The sequence below is a fragment of the Microcaecilia unicolor genome, chromosome 9 (assembly GCF_901765095.1).
Source record: "Microcaecilia unicolor chromosome 9, aMicUni1.1, whole genome shotgun sequence".
NCBI lineage: Eukaryota > Metazoa > Chordata > Amphibia > Gymnophiona > Siphonopidae > Microcaecilia > Microcaecilia unicolor.
The window spans coordinates 192,051,206-192,074,940 of record NC_044039.1 but is presented as its reverse complement, the minus strand read 5'-3'; the positions used below and the strand labels follow the sequence as shown (position 1 = coordinate 192,074,940).

The window sequence follows — 23,735 nt, the reverse complement described above, 5'->3', positions numbered from 1 at the left end:
TTATATAAGCAATTTTCAGATTTCTATGTTATCACTTTTGATGGATGGAGTTCCTTTAAGGGTGGTAATCTCATAACAGGACACCTGTGTAAAAGTTTCAGAAAGATGCCTATTTTATAAAGGCTTCTAAAATGATCCTTATTAGTAAAGAACTAGTAAAAAAGGCCCGTTTCTAACCGCAATGAAACGGGCGCTAGCAAGGTTTTCCTCGGAGTGTGTGTGTGAGAGAGAGTGAATGTGTGTGTGTGTGAGAGAGTGAGAGTGGGTGCGAGTGTGTGTGTGTGAGAATGAGAGTATGTGCCAGGGTATCCCCCTCCCTCCCTTCATATTCCAGTAAATACATTTGTTGTCTGAGCATTTTGTTTTTTTTCTATTGGAGTAAGAGAGTGTCAAGTGTAGGTGGAACAGATTCATGTATCCCGCAGCCCTCGGACCCCTGTCCTCCCCCCTCTCGGTGAATCTCAACGTACTCTCCCCCCCCCCTCCCCGGTCTCGGTCACCCTTCCGTCAGAGTCATACCTGAGCTCCCTCTGCACCGAACCCGGCGCCACTGTTTGCCTGCTGTTGCGCCCTGCCCACGGCTTCTCACAGGGTGCGGAACTTGGGAGGAGGAGGAGTGTGGAAGAATAGCGTCACGGGGGCGGGATCCCAGAGGATGGAATAAAGCGTCACGAGGGGGGGGGGCGCTGCGCCTAAGGAGGGAAGCGTCACGGTGTTAGATTGACGACAGGACGCGGTAAGAGGCCAGTGCCATTGTTCCGTCCTCGATGTCATCACGTCGTGACGCAAGGGCGGGGCAGACACTCATGGCCAAACCGGATATCTAGACCACCTCAAGTTTCCGGCTTGAGGCTTCATTCGAACGTTGGAGGTGCGTTTTATGTCCAGATGGGACGTGGCTAAGGGGGAGTCTATCAGTGAGGGTCAGTGGTGGTGAGACCCTATAGAGATGGTGCGTGGTTGAGGGTGAGTGTATGAGTCAGGGTGAGTGGTGCTGAGTGAGCTTCAGAACATTGGAGGTGGGAATTATTTATATAGATTATCTCTTGCACAAATTTTACACGTGCTCTGAAGAAGTTGTAAATGTATGTGAGTGTGTGTATATACACATACCTTATAAAATAAGCACTCATATTGTAATGCTTCCCAAACTATGCCTCCGGGAACAGCTACATGCAAATTGCAATCTTTTGGTTTACTTTTTTCTGTATGTATATCCCTGTACAGCATGCTTTCCTTTTGGAAAAAGTCTTTTGTTCTCTGAAAATCTGTATATCTTGTCTCACAGTGAGTGGAAACCTTTTTTTGAAATCTTATGCTGTAAACCTGTGAAAGTAGCCATGTAGTGGGTTGCAGTGTTAATGAATATTCTTCCTTGTTCACCATTCCTGCAGCCTTGTGTTTAACCTAAACTATGCAAGACTGATTTTCAGTACAGTCTCATATTTGTCCTATCGGATTTGGTCATTTCCATTAGTCTGAAAGGTCTTGTTAAAGTCATATTCCTGCCAGGAATCTTTGGCACATCAGTTGGCTTAAAGTACTTCTCTGAGGGTTTATGGTGCTACACTCCTAGCTCTCATAGGAGCCGGCTGTGTGAGTGCTTGAGCACCCCCAATATTAAACAAACTCCTTGACTGTGTCCAGGGGGAGGTAATTTCCATTGGGTTTATTACCCCCAATAATTTTGAAAAGTTGGCTCCTATGGTAGCACTTATTTTTATCCTCCACTTTGGGTATAAGCTAATTTTTTTTTTTTTTTTGGGGGGGGGGGGGTTCCCCTTGTTTGTGGTGCCAGGTCATCCTCTGACTTTCCTCCTTCCTCCCCCTGCACTTCACTTTACCCTCAATCTCCTAGGTCCATCAAATTGTTCTACAAGGAAAAAGGGAAGGAGAAGGAAAGAATATTTTCTGGTGTGTACAAAGTTCTAGATGAAAGAGTTTATTTAAAACAAGTTTTTTTCCTTCTCCTAATGGTAAACTTTCTTTTTGTTAAATTGTAGTCTGAATGGCAATGACACTGTACAAAGAAATTGTCCCAAATCCTTTTTTTCTTCCTTATACAGTTTGCTGTGTCACATAACTCAGTATGAAGCTGGTCTTTTCCTTTTCTGCCTAAGGTCTCAGTGTAGATCGGCCTTGTGCCCGGGCAGTGAAAGTTGACTGCCCATATCCACTGTCGCAGATTACAGCCAGAACTAATATGGTATGGGCAATGACTAAGCAGCGAGGGCTTCTGTACCGGGAGGGAGCGAGCAGCTTCTGTCCTGAAGGAGAACAGTGGAAAAGTGATCTCATCAGGTAACGGACGCAATTACAACACTGCTACATATATACTGTATTTTTCTTGCTTATGAGATGTGGCTTCTCCCCCACCCTGATATGCTCAGCATGTTGCCGGGGCTCAAGCTCCATTATAATGCAATGTACTGCCATGTAGAAAACCTGAATTTGTTTCCAGCTTGTGTATTTCATGCTGTGGAGGCAGCATTTGCGGCCCCTATATGGGAGGGAGCACAAGGGCAGCTACTTGTGGAACACATTTAGGGCCCTTGTTTGCATGATTTCAGAAGGAGCTATGGTGCATGGAGCCCCCAGCTGAGGACTGTTGCCCCAATAATTGGACTAGATGAGTTTTGCTGGGATATAAAATAGAGGAAAAATCAGTGAGTAAGTGACATCAACCTGGATGGCAGCCTAAGCCTAAATTGGTGCCCATTGGCAGCAAGTTTGAGTACCTAAATCTTGCCCCACTGTGGTTGAGTAACTGGCAGCTCATCAGAAGGAAAACAGTAGACTTCAAAGGAATTTCTCTATTTAGAGGGTGGCCACACCAGTGGCGATCCTAGGTTGGCTGCCACCCGGGGCGGATTACTGCTGCGCACCCCCCCCTTGGGTGCAGCGGCGTCCGTCCCCCCAGGGTGCATTCTTGGCTGCTGGAGGATGGAGAAAGCAGCCACGCGCCTGTTGGCTCCACTGGCTTCCTCTGCCCCGGAACAGGAAGTAACCTGTTCCGGGGCAGAGGGAGCAGGGTACCAGTGGAGCCGACAGGCGAACGGCTGCTCTCTGCACCCTCCAGCAGCGTGCACCTGGTGCGGACCGCCCCGCCCTTCCTACGCCGCCGGGCCACACAGAGCAGTTTCATAGTAAAAAGAGAACCGAGACTCACTAGAGAGGAGGCTGACCAGGCATTGTGCTGTAAGCTTCAGGAATAGTTCCAGGAGATTAAGTGGAGATTAAGTGGAACCTTGCAGAAGTAAAAGGTAAGCTTATAGAACTGATTTTGGAGCTGTAGGGGGATGTCATGAGAAATAGGCTGTTGCTTAGAGGAGATGGAAGCACAGCTAAATGAGCATATGGGAAGTGCTGAAAAGACAGCTTGCCAAACTGGAAAAAAGTAACGCAGAGCTAGCAGATAAAATAGAGGGTATGGAGATCAGGTTGTAGTGGCATACCAGAGACCTTATAGTACACTGTCATGAGTAAATAATAAAATATCTCTGGCCATTTTGAGGTCAAGAGGTCAGTCTGCTGATGTCATTAACTTCAAGCTAGAGCAGGCCCACTGACCATTGAGAACATCCAGAAACAATTACTATGGGATGATACAGCATGTTAACATGTTGGGAGCAGATTGTTGCCAAAGTAAGATCCCTGGGTTCATTTATGTGAGAAGCAGGCAAAGTGGAAGTCTTTGTAGACCTTACATCATCAACTTTGTGCATGAGAAGAGAGCTTAAAGATGTTACTGGGACAGTCAGAGGAAGAGAATATACACTATCGATATACATTTGCCTTCAGATTGATAATCACAGGTAACAGGAGAACTTTGTATATCCTTACTGGAGAGGAATTAGGTCATACTTTGTTGGTTATTGGCATCATGGTGGTTGATATTCAGCAGCCAAGGGATATCCAAGTGGCAGCGAGTGACCCACAGAGGAGGACCTGCATTCAGAAGACTCCATGAAGTCTGTTGGTAGTACACCATGAGTGGAGCCCAGGCAATGGAGCATTGCAAGTGTACCTGTCAGGTGGTGATTCTGAATATGAGTGAGGATCCTGTGAAACAGAACTCTGCTTTGGAATTTGAAAGAAATATGAATCACATAGGGAGCATGGCCTGTTGACTGTCTTGTTTACTGACCTTGTAACTTACAAATTGGATTGCAGTGGATGCTAGGTTTGGGAATGCTAGTAGTTTATGCTGCTTAGATTTGGGTGATAGTTTATCCTGTTTGTGCATTATAAGGTTATAGTCTGTAGTGGGCAGGGTCTGGGGAAGAATGTTCATCCCTCTTGGTGGTCTAGTCTGTTGCATGGGTGGAAAGCATAGGAGAGGAGGGGTTGGTAGAATTGGACATCTGGTTTTGGGAAGTTCTGGAAAGTGGGAGAATGTCTGAAAAGTTATATGTAGATTTTGATGGAAAGAGGCCTAGTGTTTGGGATTAATGGGACCTGATAGTATTACGTTAGTCTCTGTAAATTCCAATGGATTAAATTCATCCCTGAAGCAACAAATGCTATTTAGGGAGGCCGGAAGTTTAAAGCTACCTTGTACTTAATCTAAGACTCTACCTATTATCAAGGGTGGAGCATTTGTTCTGTTCCTTGGAGTTCCCTAGAGCTTATTCTGCATCTTACTTGGAGAAAAAGAGGTTACTGCCTTGGGTGAATATCTTCATAAAGGCGGTTAATAAATCCCAATAAGTAAATAAGGATCTGTGCATTAATATTCTGAATACCCTAAAACAGGAGTGTCAAAAGTGCAATTTTGGAGTTCCGCAAGCCAGCTAGGTTTTCAGGATGTTCCTAATGAATATTGTGAAGATGAAGATGAGGCTTCTGCTTCCACTCTCCAGCAGGCCTCACTGGCCTGTGACCTCTGAACAGGACTCCAAACAGTCTCTTCCCCGTATCCTGAGCAATCCAACCTCAAGCTCCTGGGCCCCTTTCACACTCAGGGTGAGCTGGTTCTCAGTATGCAAATTGTATGCAGATTAGCATGTTATCCTTTCACACTCAGGGTGACCTGGTTCTCCAGAGGCAAAATTAAACAGGTCTTACCAACAGTATATTCAGGTAATTCTTTATTCCAGCCCCTGGGCACAGTTCTTCTAGCTTAAATACTTTATACATTTACATATCTTCACACTGAGCCTCCCCACACAGATTCCTGGGCTCAGCATTAACCTCAATACTTTGGGGACTTCTAACCCCAGACTTTGCAGCCTGCTTCTCAGTACTGGGACACACAGCCCTACTTCTTCTTTGAACACACAGTTCCTCTAAGTACTGAGGCTACACAGTCCAACACTAATGCTTTAGGGACTTCTTACCCCAGCCTGTTTTTCTTCCTTGAAAACACAGTCCACCACAAGTCCATAGGGTTTAGCCAGTTCTTTCCAGGGGGTTTCTCTCTTCAGCTACCAGCTCTCTTCTTTTCCTTTCACATCTCAGGTGGGGAATAAAGTGGTTAATAGCAAAACAGGACCCAGCCCATAACCTCCTACACCTGTGGACCTCCCAGGGCTCTCCCCAGTCCTAGCGACCTCCATCTATTCTCCTAGTGCCCTCTAGTGGCCTACCCCGGACATCCTGGACATTTTTAGGGGAACAGCGCCATCTAGTGGCCTGCCCCGGCTAGGACAGCCTCTTATTTATCACAGTATTCATGAGAAATTTGAATAAATTGTCTCTGAGGTATTCAGTATATCTCTTGGCTATTCATTAGGAACATCCTGAAAATTGATTGGTTTGAAGCCCTCCAGGATTGCAGTTGACACCCTTGCCCTAAAAGATTCAGGGGGGAGGTACCTGGTAGTACAGCTATCCATTGGGGATCTGGTATATAGCACTGTGAATTTATATGCTCCTAACAATAACCAGGGGGGCTTTAATGAGCTGAAAGGCAAGCTAGTGGAATTGGGAGAGGGACAGTGGTTGATAGGAAGAAATTTTAGTGTAACCCTGTCACTCTTGCTTAATAGCTCTAGGGAGAGTCGGCACCAAGCTCAGTACAGGACTAAAATGAAATATTTTAAAGTGGTTAGGATTATACCTTTTCTCTAACCTGCATAGGTCCATCAAGCCCAGCATCCTGTTTCCAACAATGGCCAATCCAGGTCAGAAATACCTGGCAAGATCCCAAAAAAGTACAAAATGTTTTATGCTGCTTATCCCAGAAATAAGCAGTCGAGTTTCCCCAAGTCCATTTTAATAATGGTCTATGGACTTTTCCTTTAGGAAGCCGTGTAAACCTTTTTTAAACCCCGCTAAGCTAACCACCTTTACCACATTCTCTGGCAACGAATTCCAGTGTTTAATTACATGTTGAGTGAAAAACTTTTCTCCGATTCATTTTAAATTTACTACTTTGTAGCTTCATCGAATGCCCCCTAGTCCTAGTATTTTTGGAAAGAGTAAACAGACGCTTCATATCTACCCTTTCCACTCCACTCATTGTTTTATAGACCTCTATCATATCTCCTCTCAGCCATTTTTTCTCTAAGCTGAAGAGCCCTAGTCGCTTTAGCCTTTCCTCATAGGGAAGTCATCCCTTCCCCTTTATCATTTTTGTCGCCCTTCTCTGCACCTTTTCTAATTCCACTATATCTTTTTTGAGATGCAGTGACCAGAATTGAACACAATTATTTTAGGTGCGGTTGCACCATGGAGCGATACAAAGGCATGTCCTGTGACATAGAGACCCGAGTACTTTAGACCTCCATGGTCCACCTAAATGGGAAGAGTACCCTTCACAGTGCACTAAAGTGCTTCTGCACAGGAAATGCCTCAGATTTATCGAAGTTAGTTTTTAAGCTTGCAAAACTTTCATATTTTTGCAAATGTGTCATCACCTCTGTTAGAGCCTGCTGAGGGTTTCTAGCAAATAAAATATCATCAGCAAATAGAGTTATGTAATATAATATAGTAACAGATAGCAGATAAAGACTAGCATGGTCTGCACAGCAAAGTGGCTAGTCTCGTACCTGCCGCTGTGTGTAGAACATGCAGATTACCTCCATGGATCCCCATGCTCCAGTCTGCCTTCCAGTATCAATTAAATAAAATAAAGGTAGTATATCAAATTCATGACAAAAAACCCCCCCAAAACAAAACATGAGCGGGGTCTATGACTTGGACTCCTTTGAAGACTCCTAAAAGTTACTCAAAGGGAGTTGGCAGGAGTGTATTGTAAGCCACATTGAGCCTGCAAATAGGTGGGAAAATGTGGGATACAAATGCAACAAATAAAAATAAATAACGCACTTCCCTTCCGCTGGTTGGCCAGCAGGCTACACCAACTCATAAAGCTGTTCCAAATGTAAAATGTGAAGTCGGGTGCTGGTGATGGAGAAGAGATGTATGGGTAAGAGTAGTTTATCTGATAAAATTTTACAAGGACAAGTTTAAAAGGAGATCAGGGAAGAATTAATGGGATGCTACAGAATGAGTGATCTTATAAATGAACAGTATTTGGACATGGCTGAGAAACGAATGTAGAAGCCACCTTCATTGAGCAGTAGCTGTAAATGATGCTGCCTCTCGTCCATTCTCTGCTCCTGCCAACCCAGGAATGAAAACCTGAACCAGGATTTGAACCCAGGCAATATGCCACACTTGCCACTGAGCCAGTCCGCTGAAGTTTTAATGTTCTCATTAAAGTTGAAAGTTCTTTCTGTCAAATCTCAATCTTGTCTGTAGGCTTTGTGACCCAGTGACTTCCTCAGTCTGGCACAGACAGGAAAATCTTTCTTTTTGTCTTGGCGGTAAAAAAAAAAAAATGCTTTTACCAAGCATGTGTTCCAGCTGTGTGTTCATTACACTCAGGTAATGTGTAAACAGTTGCAGTATTTCTATAAGCTTTTGGTTTTAGATGAGGCACTGACTAAAGTATCTTGATTTAAGTCTCTGACAGGGCTTAGTTTCAGGGGAAACAGGCTGGAAGACAGTTCAAACACTTCTTTAAGACTTAAGAGCTAGAGAAGCAGAGATGTTGTGCTCCAGTCCTTGCAGTCTGAAGGGAGGAAGTGAGCTTGGAGCACAGCAGAAAACAGCCACTCTGCTCCCTAATCCAGCTCCTCTTCTGTTGCTCTGGCCCCTGGCCTTCCTCCTCCCACCTTCACAGTTCAATTTCTTATCTGCAAATTAATCCCTGTCTCCGATGTTAATATTATGTTTCTGCAGGTTATTATTATTATTTTTTTGTTTATCATTTGTATTAAGTTTTGTCATTAGCAACGACACAAAATCATATGACTGTCAAGAACAGAGCCGACAGCTCCATGGTACAGATCCAGATATGCCACCCTAGCCCCCCCACCTCTCGCTTCCCATCTCTTAGTACAGACCACTGCTTAGCCTAATGTTAATCACTCCCTTAAGCGTTGAGGATATGACAATGGGCCACTGGGGTCAAGGAATACAGGGAGCAGGGACGCAAAAAACTGTCTCCTACCGGAGAGGCAAGGTTCAAGATACCTCTGCACTCCAAGGCACTAAGCTGTATTATTAATGACTGCTAATGGTAGATTTTAGGCGCCTCCGGCTGGAGCCACATACTCAAAATAATCTTTTTGGCAATCAGCACTGTGCGCCTCAAAAAGGGGCAAAGACCAACTGGTCTGTATCAAAAGGAAAAGTATCAAAAAGTTGAAGGGGAGATGGTGTCCGATGTATATCCCATATCTGGGAGATATGTCTGGCTAATTGGTTCCAGAACTCCAGAATCAAGGGACCAGTCCAGAACGTGTGTCCCAGATGGGCAGCCTCCAGAGTGCACTTCGGGCATCAGCCCTCAGGGTCACCAGAAAGGTTCTATAAGGAGAGATATATAGCCTATGGATAAATTTAAATTGTACCTCACGAAGATTAACACTTTCCACTAGGGCATACACTTGTATCACATTATACTTTAAAGGAGTTGCCCCCACCAAAATAGGCAGATCCGCTGACCACTTCTGTGCGAGCAACTCGTAATCGGGCTCTGCCAATTGTTCCCTCATGTGGGCATGATAATACTTTACTGGAATTGATAGGTGGGCGTCGAGACCCAACATAGTGTTGAAGCATTCCCACACTTCATTAGTCAAGGCCTCTCTAGGTAGTGAATACACATAGTGCTGTAACTGAACATATGCAAATTGCTCCTGTACTGTTAGCGTGCCTCCAGGAAAGTCCCCTAAGGGCTTCAAGGTTCCCTCCTCAGTCAGAACATGAAATAAATATTGGTTCCCCCGAGTTGCCCACTATCTGAAAACAACAGAAGAGCCCCCCACCGGGTATCCAAATTTACCCGCTAGTGGCAGTAAGGAGGATGTCTCCCTTGATAGCCCATGCAAACTGCAAAGCCAGCACCAAGCCCTACACAGCGGTGCAAACAAAAAGCCAAAATTTGGGGATTGGGGGGGGGGGGGGGGCATGCAAAGTTTGCCCGGTGCTGTTCGAAGCCAATACCCAAAGTGATGAGGCTTTATGAGAGCTAGTTCTATGCTGGTGAATGAAAAATGGGTGATGCCACAAAACCAGTCGAAAATGTGTCTCATACAACATGCCACAGAGAACAATTTCACATCTAAGAGACCCAGGGCTCCTTTTGCAAGGGATAGACGGAGGTGGGCCAGAGGGCAACGGGCCCTCTTACCCTGCCAAAGGAAAGAGGAAACCGCTTTCCTAAGAATGAGTTTGTCCCGATGCTGTAAGAAAATAGGCAAGACTTGTAACACATACTTGGGACCAAGATCATATTTTAAAGAGCCACTCCGCCCGAAAGTGATAATGGTAATGATTTCCAGCATTTTAAGATCTGTTGTGTGGAGGCATGCAGGGGCACCAAATTAGTACAGTATAGTTGTGAGAGGTCTGTGGTCCAGCCAGACCTCAAAGCAAAACTTACAAGGTTCAATCTGGCAATAACAAATGGCTTACTTCAGCCAGGTCACAATTATGGAACTATAACTTCAGTGTCATATGCTGGGGATTCAACTCTTCTCTCCCTGTGCCTCCTTATCCTCAGCCTGGCTCTGTCTTCTATATTCCTAGGTATAGGCTCTGCCCCTCCCAGTTCACTTCCTTCCGAGGCGGGCATTGTTCTCTTAGGGTGGTCCAGGCTTTTGGAGGAACTTTTTTTAAGGGAGAGGGGCAGTGTTCTGTAGACTCCCTCACATACCCTCCCCCTCAGACCAACCATACCTGGTTGAGTGCCTGCCATTTCAAGGTCCATCCCCGGGACAAAAAGTCTGCATTAGCATGCTCTCGGCCCACCCGATTCTGCACTCGATAGCTAAAGGTTGAAGGTTGGAGGCTGAAGAACCATCACATTACACATTCATTGGACTCCTTATGTCAAGCTGTCCACTGCAGGGGCTGATGGTCAGTGACCAACAGGAAGTTTCGGTCCAACAGATAGTACTGGAATGTCTCCAGGACCCACTTGTGCCTCCTTCTCAATCACTGCATAGTTTTCTCTTGGGAACAGTTTCTGGCAAATGAATGCCACTGGGTGATCTCCCCCATTCACTTCCTGGGCCAGAACGGATCCCAGCCCAAACTCTGAGGCGTCTGTACGACAAAGGGTAAGTTAAAATCTGGGCTGACTGGCACTGGTTCTGAACAGCTAGCCTTCTTCAGAGCTTGGAAGGTCACATCCAATTCTTCAGACCAGTGTATCTTCTTTGGGGGACTTCTATATTAGGCAGGTTAGTGGTTCTGCTTTCTCAGCAAATCCAGGAATGAACTGGCAGTAATAGCCCTTGATCCCAAGGAAAGCTTGTACTTGCTTCTTCGTTTGGGGTATCGGCACCCTGGTGATCGCTTCTGCCTTCTGGATCTGGGGTTTCACTTGACCTTTCCCGACCGAGTACCCCAGACACTGAACTTGTCCTCCTAAGAAACGCTTTTTGGGGTTCACTGTTAGCAGTCTGTAGACTATCCAGTACTGTTGTCTAGGTAGACAGCCACCTAGCCACCAGTAGGCAGTCCACAAGGCATTGGAAGGTAGCTGGGGCTCCATGAAGGCCGAACGGAACACTGTGAATTGGAGCAGACCCCGAGATGTTGAAAAGGCTGTCTTTTCCTTGGCGGCTGGGGTAAGAGGTACATGTCAATATCCCTTGGTCAGGTCTAGGGTTGAAATGAATTGGGCCCCTCTCATCACTCAATGAGTTCATCCACCCTTGACATTGGATAGGCCTCTAGTTTAGACACCGCATTCACTTTTCAAAAATCAGTGTAAAACCGGATGCTGCCATCTGGTTTGAGTACCAGTACAATGAGGGATGCCCAATTACTTGTGGACTCTTCGATAACTCCCAGTTTTAACATTTCAGCAACCTCCTTCACCACCACTTCCAGGATTTGATAGGGGCATTGCCAGACTACCGCTCCTGGTTCAGTGATAATATCATGAGTCACAAGGTGGGTCCAGCCTAGCCCTTTGGAAAACACATCTTCATTCTGTCGCACCCAGCAATAAGAATAAGAACATTAAGATAATATGTAGATTGTGCCACTATTTTTAAAAATTGTATGCATGCTTGTTAAAAAAAAAAAGGGTGGGGGGGTGTTGCCAACAATGATATCAGTGCTTTAATCAGCAAATTTAACACAATAAAAACCTAAAAGGAGCAATATATAGATAGTACTAATTTGTATATTTTTTTAATCTTAATTTGAACTCAAATTAAGGGCTTCTTTTACAAAGCCGCACTAGTGATTTGTGTTCAGCAAATGAGAGGAAGCCCTAATTAACAGACTATCCTGCTTATAATCGAATGAGAAAAACGCCCAAGTTCCGACCTAAATCGGGAGATGGACGTTTATCTCACAAAAACGAATAAAGCGGTATAATCGAAAGCCGATTTTTGGACGTTTTCAACTGCAATCCGTCGCGGATGCGGACAAAGTTGATGGGGGCGTGTCAGAGGTGTGGCGAAGGCGGAACTGGGGCGTGGTTATCTGCAGAACAGAGATGGGCGCATTTCACCGATAATGGGAAAAAAGTATGCGTTTTTAGCTAGAATTTAGGACACTTTTCCTGGACCCTGTTTTTTCACGAATAAGGCCCCAAAAAGTGCCCTAAATGACCAGATGACCACTGGAGGGAATCGGGGATGACCTCCCCTGACTCCCCCAGTGGTCACTAACCCCCTCCCACCACAAAAAATGAAGTTTCTCAACTTTTTATTTTCACCCTCACATGTCATACCCAGCTCCCTGACAGCAGTATGTAGGTCACTGGAGGAGTTGTTAGGGGAAGCAGTGGACTTCAGGCAGGTGGACCCAGGCTCATCCCCCCTACCTGTTACAATTGTGCTGCTTAATGCTTATTAGTCGTCCAACCCCCCCAAACCCACTGTACCCACATGTAGGTGCCCCCCTTCACCCCTTAGGGCTATAGTAATGGTGTAGACTTGTGGGCAGTGGGTTTTGAGGGGGATTTGGGGGGCTCAACACACAAGGGAAGGGTGCTATGCACCTGGGAGCTCTTTTACCTTTTTTTTTGTTTTTGTAAAAGTGCCCCCTAGGGTGCCCGGTTGGTGTCCTGGCATGTGAGGGGGACCAGTGCACTACGAATCCTGGCCCCTCCCACGAACAAATGCCTTGGATTTATTCGTTTTTGAGCTGGGCGCTTTCATTTTCCATTATCGCTGAAAAACAAAAACGCCCAGCTCACACATTGTTGAATAAAACATGGGCGTCTATTTTTTCCCAAAATACGGTTTGGTCCGCCCCTTCACGGACCCGTTCTTGGAGATAAACGCCCATGGAGATAGGCGTTTTCGTTCAATTATGCCCCTCCATATCTCCAGCCTAAAAAAATCAATTCAGAAACCATGGCTTTCTGCCCCTGACATGCCCCCTCAAAAAAAAAAAAATTGAAAAATCTTTAAGCATGCAGTTAGCATAGTACTCCATTTTTTTTTTTTTTTTTTTTGCTGCGTTAGCATGCTGCGCATGTTAGCATCAAATATAGCTTAGTAAAAGGACCTTTTGATTGTGAGCCCACTAGGGGCAAAGAAAGTATATGTTCATAATATGTAAACTGCTTTGATTGTACCTCAGAAAGGCAGTATATCAGATGCATGATAATACCCATACACTTTTAAAAGCAGGTTGTCCACAGAAGCAGAGAATCTGGTCTTTATTTTTCCCTTTCTGTTTCTAAAGCCAGTTTGAAGGAAAGTTGCTACATGTTAATTATTTAAACACTTGGAAAGAAGGCCCGTTTCTCTGAGCAATGAAACGGGCGCTAGCTTTTTTTTTTTTGTGGGGGGGGGGGGGTGACTCACATACGGAGATCAGTGGCGATTTTCCTGGGCCGCCCCGTGGCTCTTCGCGGTTGTAGATGGTTCGTTTTCTGCCGCTGCTGTTTGCTCTGTGTGGGTGTCGATTTTCCTGTGCCGCCCTCGACGTCATTGCGTTTTGAGGCGAGGGCGGAGCACAGGTACAGTAATAAAACTCACCCTCAACGTTTGCTCCGCCCTCATCATGACGTTTGATGCGAGGGCGGGGCCTGGTGGCTTCACCACCACGAACCTTCGAACCTGAAGGAACTGTTGTCAGTGGCTTGGCTTCACTGACGTCAGTGTCCTCAGAACGTTGAGGGTGAATTTTATTATAGTAGATACCTTTTTGCTTTTAATGCATGATTGTTTAATGCGAAACAGGAAATAATGAGATATGAATGTTTGCAAAGCAGCAGATTATGTGCGGTGAATAAAACAGTTTTTACCTTGAAAGCTGTGTTATTCATGGACACATAACACCACCTTTTAGTTGATGTTATCATAACTGCCCAGGAGCTTTGAGCTGCTATTGTGTGGCCTGATGCTCCTGGAGAGAAAACTAAAGGGGCTAGTGCATGATTCTAGGTCTCCCCCCACCCCTCATCTACTTGGGGTCTCCCTGGTGGATACTAGGGGGAAGAAACAATACCTGGATGCTCCTACCCTAGTGACTCTTGGCTTCAAAATGGCTGCCTCAACCCCTATAGCAATACTCTCACAGTACTACTGCTAGGGAGGCCTGGGGTTGCCATTTTGAATGTTCCATTTTGACATTGGGAACTTCTAGAATAGGAGCGTGGGAAATGCACTTGGGCCCCCCACTACCCACCACGGAGACCCCTGGCAAGTGCCAGGTGAGGGTCTTGCTAAAGGAGATTGTATTGTGGGGGTATTTCCAAATGGGATTGGGGGGAGCAGGTAGACGGTTTTGCTTCAAGCACGGATGGCCTTTACTAGATAGTGGGCCTGACTTGGAACCCTGTATCTCTGTATTGCTGCAACCAGTAACAAGCAGTATTCTTGGCTGGAACAACACAAATTAAAATTTACTGCATGTGTTAACCTATGGTACTGAGAGATAATGCAGGTATTAACTCACAGTAAATTCCACTGGGGTAAAATAACACATTTTACTGCAGCTGAATAACTATCCCAATTTGAGTTTTATTTGCTAGGATTCCCTAGGTGGTTCTGAGCGCACTATTTTCTGTTTTCAGTGAAAGGCAGGCATTAGAGCCAGTCTGTATCACTCTTGGAAACCAGCAGACACTGTGGGCACTGGACATCAGTGGGAATCTGTGGTTCAGGACTGGGGTAACCTCCAAGAAACCTCAAGGAGAAGATGAACATTGGTGGCAAGTAGGCATACTTAACTTGGTTTTCAAAGTTGTCCTCCAAGCTGAAAAAGTTTTATTTCAAGTTTTAAAGTGAATCTGTTTGTTTAACTGGAGATTAAATTCAGAGGAGCATGCTATCCTTGGATTGGAATGTGGAGGATGCAGCTATATTAATGATGACTCCTTTGTTTTAGGTTTCTTTCTGTATGTTTCAATATATATTTAAAAATTGAATATAAAGGGCTTTATTCTTGATTAAACACTCTTCTTTCAAGTTCAGTGAAAGAGCTGGCCTGAAGGCTTGGTGTCAGTGCTATGTGCTTTCATACTGGAGGTCCCAGGTTTGATTTCTAAGCCTGTCTTCTGTTCCTGGAAACAGCTGGGAATGTTGAGATTCTTAACCTGTTTTGGTTCCTGCACCCTTTAACTGATCAATGAATCAATGAGTGGAGGAGTGGCCTAGAGGTTAGGGTGGTGGACTTTGGTCCTGGGGAACTGAGGAACTGAGTTCGATTCTCACTTCAGGCACAGGCAGCTCCTTGTGACTCTGGGCAAGTCACTTAACCCTCCATTGCCCCATGTAAACCACATTGAGCCTGCCATGAGTGGGAAAGCGCGGGGTACAAATGTAACAAAAATAAAATAGATACTATTGGAGATTCTACATGGAATGTTGCTACTATTGGAGATTCTACATGGAATGTTGCTATTCCACTAGCAACATTCCATGTAGAAGGCTGCGCAGGCTTCTGTTTCTGTGAGTCTGACGTCCTGCACGTACGTGCAGGACGTCAGACTCACAGAAGCAGAAGCCTGCGCGGCCACATTGGTGATCTGCAAGGGCTGACTTCTACATGGAATGTCGCTAGTGGAATAGCAACATTCCATGTAGAATCTCAAATAGTAGCAACAGTGGAGGAGTGGCCTAGTGGTTAGGGTGGTGGACTTTGGTCCTGAGGAACTGAGTTTGATTCCCACTTCAGGCACAGGCAGCTCCTTGTGACTCTGGGCAAGTCACTTAACCCTCCATTGCCCCATGTAAGCTGCATTGAGCCTGCCATGAGTGGGAAAGCGTGGGGTACAAATGTAACAAACAACAATCTCTCGCACCCCCTTCCTAAACCAAGTGTCCACTAGTGACTACTGACAGCTATATATTCCGCTAACTATTAGCTGCTAACAGTGCTAACTGCTAAAATGTTGCTAGAATTATATAGTTATACAATCAGTAACTGTCCTAATAACTGCCTTCACGCTTTCTAGAGTGTTTCGATAGATTGCCTTAGATTTCACAACCCTTCTCTGCACCCTGTTTGACCTCTTCCTGCACCCCTTGGGGTGTGCAAGCACCATTGCTTAAGAACCCCTGCTCTAGACCCTGATATCCTTTACCTCGAGCCTGGCTAGTATATGTAAGGAGCTATGAACATTGTGACTTTTTTTTTCCTGAGCCTTGGCTATCTTATGGCCAGTGCACTGGTCTAAAGCACAGTGGTATTAACTGTTCAGGCTTTAAATCTAGTTAGCAGTAAGATGGTGAGAAATTCTGTAATTTCATATCAATACTTCTTAATAGAAAGCCTGATGCAACTATAGTGGAAGGGAAAGAATTTGAGCTACAACTGAAAAAAAAAAAAAAGTAAGCTACACCCAAAGTGAGTGACATGCAGGTACAGCTAGGTATTTTGCTGTGCTCGAGGGCTTACAGTCTAAGGACCCGATATGCAGCCCATGTTGGTCAGCGTTTTTAAGCCATTGACAACTGCGGGCTGAATTAAGCCTGTGTATTCAAAGTGACCAAGTCCAGATTCTGGCATTGAATATCCAGGTCAGTGTGGTCACCCAGAAGTTAACTGGGCACCAACCGATATTCAGACTGGTGCCTTTTTGCTGTCCCCTGATTAGTGGATTAAGTTTCGCCATTAACTGATTGTCCAGGGTGGAGCTTGGGCAGAATTCACAATTCGGCATTAGCCAGGCAGTGCTGTGGTGTTCAGAGCCAGTATTCAGTGGCACTGCCCAGTTAAGTGCTGCTGAATAGCAGCCAGCCCCTCTCGGCATGGTTTGTGGGTAGGAGCCTCTCCTGCTTACTTAAACTATGCTGAATATCAGACCCCTGTTTGTACCTGAGGCTATAGAGGGCTAAGTGACTTGCCAGGATCACAAGGATCTGCAGAGAGATTTGAACTGAGCTTCTCTGGTGTTTAGCCCACTGCTGTGTAACTATTAGAGTGCTATTTCACTCCTATAAGCACTGTTTGAACTTTTTTTCCTAGAGCCATTTACTACTACACTGTTCATTAATTGTCCAAAGAAGCAATGCTCTTGTCCAGAAGCAGCAGCATACCCAGTAGTGCTTGTCATAAATTGGTCAGGAATGCAGCTCATCTTGGCAGCTTTGAAAACTTCGCACCATCTTTTTATCTGCCGTTGAGCTTTGCCTATCCCATGCTATTTGTGTTTTGTTTTGGGGAACCGCTCTCCATTTCATTTCCTAGCTGTTATATTCCCCACTCATTACAATATCCCTTATGGAAGATGCAGAGCACATAACACATACAGGACAGCCTTAGGGCTGCATTTTGATTAAAATTTTAATTGAGTGATTAAAGGTATGTTATCTGTTTTTTCCCATTGCAGCTCCTTGTGACTCTGGGCAAGTCAATTAACTCAAGTCATTGCTCAGACACATCAGGAGCTGCATGGGATAAAAAATAAAATACCTTTAATCTTATGCAGCCCTAAAACAATTTAAAAGAATATAAAGCAATGAAAAGATAAGAAATACAAAATACAATTTGAAAAATTACAAATTAAAGAATCTAAAACAGCTTGCAGAAGAGCTATATACAGCCTTATAGTTTTCACAGCCTACTTCAGAAAAGCAAGCTTTATTCCTTTACATCATGGAATTAAAATCCTTTTCCCTATTCCTTGTCACATTTTATATGATGCATTTTTCTTTTTTGATTTTGTATGGCTATAAGTCATGCTGCCTTTCTTATCTTCTGTTTCATAGTGAAGATTTTCTCTGTTTTTATCTTTGGTACCTTTATGTGTGTGTGTGTACGTATATCTATATCTCAAAGGAGTCAAATACATATATTTTTCACATGCTATAGTAAGTTTTGCAGTCCTTTGCTGTAACAGATGCCTATCCAAATTTGAATTGAACAACTGTGCGCAATTAAATCATTCAGAAGATTCTCACACTGTTTAATAAAGTAGTTGTCAGTATGTTGCCATACAGCCTTTTTACACTTTTTTTTTAAATTAACATTGGACCCAAATGAAATAAAAGGAGCTTTTAACTTTGTAGAGTCAAATGATACTATGGATGACCTAATATTACTGTTCTTTTGCAGATTGAATGATGAGCTAATATATTGTCTTCTAGGTGAGCATCACAGATTATGTCGTCTTTGACCAGTGCAGCATTTTTCAGACAATAATCCAGGCAACGCAAACAGTAGCAACAGTGGCTCAGGTTCCTGTGGAGAAGGTAGCAGACAAACTTCGAATGACATTGCGGTCCCAAGAGGCTCAGTGTCAGCCCAGTCTCCTCGGGGTTAACAGCAGTGGGGTTTGGATTACTTCTGGCAAAAATGAACTTCATGTGGCCAAAGGAACTCTGATAGGTTTGTGGATTTCTTACACTTGATTTGCAAATGGTAATGAAAGTTAACTTTTGTACAGAACAAAACATGCTTAAGGGGAATAACGTTTCTGACAATAGGCCAAGTAAAAGAGAAATGATACTTGTTAAATCGGATCTGTTGGTGAAGGGTGGTATAGAAAGTCTTGGAATAAATATAATTCTGAAATGGAAGAATGAATCTGTCAGACTTGGACTCTTCCCTTGTCATCTCAAAAGTACTTTGCTCTTACAAGGTTCCCACCATATATAACAACTGTTATTGGATATATCACAATAAAAATATGTTACTAAACTCTTTCCAACTTCAGTAATAACTAAACCTCTCAGAACAAATTCACCCCCCCCCCCACCCACAATCAACAACATCCAGCCTGCTTAAAGAAAAATAAAGTATATAAAAATGTACAGAAAAAGTACCTGAATATAATAAATGTAAACTGCTTTGATTGTACCACAGAAAGGTATCAAATCCCATTACCCTTTACTTTGTTCTGAAGGGTAAGAGTCTGCTCCATGAAATAGAAATGGGATTAACAAGGATTGAATGGGCCCTTCTTCAGCATTTTATGTCCCTCCTGCAACCTCTTCAACCTTTGAGAACACAGTAAAATCCACCATGCACCTCTTGTCCTTCCTAGCTTTAAAGACCTGACATCTTCCCTTTTTTTATTTTTAAGAATATTTCTGTAAATGCACAGTGGAACAATTTACTGTAAGAAGTTGAGATTATTTTAAAATTGCATTTACTTAAAAATTTGCTGCTCAAGTACATTTCACAAAGCACTTGTTGAGGGTCAGTCCATCTGCATGTATATGTTTCTACGTGTGAACAAGCAAATGTGTAGGACTAAGTTTGAAGGTGAAAGCAGGAGTACTGAGCTGTAGATAGTGGAGAAGCAAGGCCCTGCCTCCCAGAGACCAGATGGAATTGGCAGGGGAAAGGCAGAATCAGTGGAGTAGTTGGAAGCCTGACTCTGCCATTTTAAAGATGTCAGGAGCTGGCTCAACTGCAGTATAAGCAGCTCCACCATATGAAGCAACTGAGGAACCTGGCAATCAGTTTATATGACGCTTGCAAGAGAGAGGGGAGTAGAAAGGAATGGAGAAGTAGAGCGTGCAGAGAGATGAGAGGGAGAAGGTTGGGAAAAAGATAGGGGAAGGAGAAAGTGGAGTGAGGTAGAGTACAAGGAGAAAGGCATGGGGAAGGAAAAGGGAGAGAACAGAAGCTGTGGAAAAATATTCTTCCCTTCCCCCAAATACATAGTAACATAGTAAGTGACCTGGTCCATGTCTGCTCAACAGTCGTATTCATTATCAATTCAAGTTTTAAATCAACAATGAACGTGATATTATTTACTTGATCATGGTTTTCCTTTGGTGTTTCTGGGACATAGACCATAGAAGTCTGCCCGACTCCATTCCTTTGATTGGAAAAGAACATTATTCTGCTATCTCCATATCACCAAGAACTTGTGCAGAAATTCACAACTATTTGTCAGTCATAATCCAAACAATCCAGGAGGACCTGCATCCAAATGCACCCTCTCTGACTGGGTAGCTGAACATAAGGAACATAAGCATCAAATTAATATCCGTAGTAACCATAAGTCCTTTGGAGTCAGTAGACAGCTTGAGACACGTTGAAGATGATGAATTGTTCATGCCACACGATCCATGTTATTCCCATATTGTGTCTCCATGTGAGAGAAGTCCTGTGAACCTTGAAATTCAGTAAAATCATGCCTCTCAGGAGCTAAAGGTTTGCACGTGTCAAGGGACGACTCAAGATTGCCTGCCTTCGGTGGCTCTCCCATGCTGATCTGGATAGGGGATTGCACTTCCAAACGCCTCTCCACCAGTTTATACTGATAACTGATGCCTCCAACATTGACCCCAGGCACTCATACTTAAGGAATTTGTACCCAGGGCTCTTGGTCTTTTTGGGAATGACAATATTTCATCAGCTTTCTAGAATTGAAAGTAGTAGTTGTGAAGGCACTGAATTATTTCAGAGTTTGGGTGGCCAACAAAATCATTCTAATATAGACAATTTGTTTGTTCTATGGAGGAAGAAGGGAGGAATGTGATCACAATTTCTGTGTCAGAAAACTGTCAGTGTATAGAGAAAGCATACTTAAAATAGGTGTTCTCCATTGACAGTAGGATAATTTGACTACATATCCACTCCCACCTCTCCTTTTTGGAATTGGCTTCTTAAGCTTTTATGTAGGACTGAGAGGATTCTGTGTGTAACCAGCAGGAATGGAATTCCTACATAGGTTGTCATATCCTTTCTAGACTTCTCAGTAGCTTGCTGTAAGCACACTGCATCAGTGCTGTTTCAATAATGTCACAATTTATATAGCTGATTATCCTGCGGTCCATGGCAACAGTGTTTTGTATCAACAAGCAAGAAGGCTTGGGTTTTATTCATTTATATCAGGAAGCAGGGAAGATATGGAGTTTCACTTTTGTTCCATACAAGCCACTCTTCAGGCAGCTTATCTGTTTGGAGATCTCAGTCAGATGGTGGATGTGCTAAGCCGAAAACTGGAATCCACAAATGGTCTGTGGGCCCCAGCATAGCAGAATGAATCTTCAGACACTGATGTTAACTGATATTGAACTTGTTCACCACTTAAGGAAATAGAAAATGTTTTGCCTTCTGCTTTCTCTGTCCAGCCCCTCAATGGACAGTGCACGAGGCATTCTTGATTTTGTAGGATAAAGGCCTCCTTTATGCATTCCCACCATTTTCACTGATCTGCAGAGTGCTCCAGAAGGTATCTTAGGACAGAGACCATGTCATACTGATAGCACCTCACTGGCCAAGCCGAATCTGGTCTTCTCATCTTCTCTTCGTAGCAACAGACCGATCGCTGCCTCTAGGGAATCGTCCCACACTGCTAACCCAGCAGAATAGACAACTTCTACATGCCAATATTAAATCTCTATCCTGCATGAATATTGAAAGGCAGATGATCTCAAGAAGTGCAAGATATCTTTGTTCCCAAGAACCCTCCGCCAGAAATCCTATCAATCCAAGTGGATCAGATTCATAAACTGAAGTACTGCTAGCCGCTGCGGTTCTATTACTCACCACTTACCACATCAGCTTTCTCAGTTAAGCCTCAAAAACTACTCAATAAGACTGCACCTAGTGGCCTCCTTGGCATCATGATCAAGTGCTTTCTACACATCCACTCTTGTCCCGTTTTCATGAGCGGTCCGGTCCGGTCCGATGAACACTAAATCATCTTGGTGAGATCTGCACCTGCTCAAGGATATCAATGGTTGTGCTAGACAAACTCATAGAGAAGCTGTCTGAAATGTTGTGAGAAATACCCCTCAAATATCTCACATGGAAGTCTCTCTTCCTCGTTACGATTGCTTCAGCCTGAAGAGTCAGTGAATTCCAAACACTGCTGCATTACACACCATATACTCAACTTTTTCCTCATTAGGTTGTTTTGTGCACTCGTCTGAAGTTCTTAACCAAAAGCCACCTCTGACATCCACATTAATCAGTTATCATCCTTACTGCTTTCTGTCCTAGGCCCCATCCCAGTACAGCAGAAGAGAAACTTTATTCCTGATTGTAGAAGAATATTATTCTACTATCTCCATATCACCAAGGACTTGTGCAGAAATTCACAACTATTTGTCAGTCATAATCCAAACAATCCAGGAGAACCTGCATCCAAATGCACCCTCTCTGCCTGGGCGTCTGAATGCATAGCTTTTGCTGTCACTAGTCGGTCTGCCTTATTGTGGTAGTAGCAACTATAGTGAACCTTTGCAGAGCTAATCTTCTGGAAATATGCAGGATGCAGCATGGTCCTTTTAGTAAACACTGTTGTGTGGATATGGCTTCATCTAAAGTCATAGCCTTCAGTCAAGCTGTACTATACAACCACTTCACCTTCTAAAAAAAATAAAAAGCCAACCACTCATTCTCACCCCAGGCTGCTGGTGCACAGTAGTAAAGTTCAAGACCATCAGCTATAAATTCATCATTCAGGGTGCGTACATCTCCCCTTTTTTCAGAAAAAGCCAGCGAATATTCCTGAGACAATTAATATTAACCAAGCTACTTTTGAATTTTCTCCAAGGTGTTCTTGTTGACAGTGCTATTTCGTTGGATAACCAAGTTTCCTCTCTAGTTAAAAATGCTTTCTTCTACTGAGGAAGTTAACGATGTGTCCAGAGCTATTTTGAACAAGATCAGTTTAAATTGTTACTACAGGCATTATTGATTTCTCAGTAATGGTTAGTGTAGTGGACTTTGATCCTGGGGAACTGGGTTTGATTCTCACTGCAGCTTCTTGTGACTCTGGGCAAGTCACCTAACCCTCCTTTGCCCCAGGTACAAATAAGTACCTGTATATACTATGTAAATAAACCGCTTTGACTGTAGTTGCAAAAACCACAGAAAGGTGTTATATCAAGTCCTGTTTCCCTTTCCCTTCCCTTCTATACTTGGGATGTAGTAAGGGCCTTCTTAGGAAATTCCAGACTATCCAAAGTAATGCAGTTTGTTTGAATTTTGGTTTATCTAAATATGATAATATTTCTGCTGACTATCTAAAATTGCACTGGCTTTCCATTGAGGCCAGAGTATTTTTCAAACTGGCTTGTTTTCTTTTAAAGGTTTTATATGGTTTGGCACCTGAATATTAGTATGATCATTTTCAATTATTTGCTGTTTGGAGATCAAGACGTAAAGGTGAGGTTGGCTTCTCATTCTCCTCGGTGAAGGGGAAGAAGAAATTATCAGGCTCATTTTCGAAAGAGAAGGATGCTCATCTTTCGACACAAATCAGAAGATGGGCGTTCTTCTCACAGGGTCATCCAAATCGGTATAATCGAAACCGATTTTGGACTTCCCCAACTGCTTTCTGTCGCAGGGACGGCCAAAGTAGTGAAGGCGGGATTTGGGCGTGCCTAACACTTGGACATCCTTGGCCCATAATGGGAAAAAAATGGCGTCCCTGACGAGCACTTAGACGACTTTACCTGGTCCTGTTTTTCTTACGACCAAGGCACAAAAAGGTGGCCTAAATGACCAGATGACCATCGAAGAGAATCAGGGATGACCTTCCCTTACTCTCCCAGTGGTCACTAACCCCCTCCCACCCTAAAAAAAAACATCTTTAAAAATATTTTTTGCCAGCCTCAGATGTCATACTCAGCTCCATGACAGCAGTATGCAGGTCCGTGGAGCAGTTTTAGTGGGTGCAGTGCACTTCAGGCAGGCAGACCCAGGCCCATCCCCCTCCCTACCTGTTACGTTTGTGGAGGAAACAGCAAGCCCTCCAAAACCCACCAGAAACCCACTGTACCCACATCTAGGTGCCCCCCCTCACCCGTAAGGGCTATGGTAGTGGTGTACAGTTGTGGGTAGTGGGTTTTAGGGGGGGTTTGGGTGGCTCAGCTGACAAGGTAAGGGAG

The 23,735-nt window shown here is 44.0% G+C and overlaps 1 protein-coding gene across 2 annotated transcripts in view; it reads left to right on the top strand.

Annotated features, from left to right (window-relative positions):
• TECPR2 (tectonin beta-propeller repeat containing 2) overlaps positions 1 to 23,735 on the top strand; it is a 158,445-nt gene that overhangs the window by 67,648 nt on the left and 67,062 nt on the right. For both annotated transcript variants that reach the window (XM_030214188.1, XM_030214189.1), the window contains exons 11-13: positions 2,121 to 2,301; positions 14,507 to 14,648; positions 18,024 to 18,264. In XM_030214188.1, the coding sequence (XP_030070048.1) occupies positions 2,121 to 2,301; positions 14,507 to 14,648; positions 18,024 to 18,264 (564 nt within the window). The remainder of the gene's footprint in view (positions 1 to 2,120; positions 2,302 to 14,506; positions 14,649 to 18,023; positions 18,265 to 23,735) is intronic.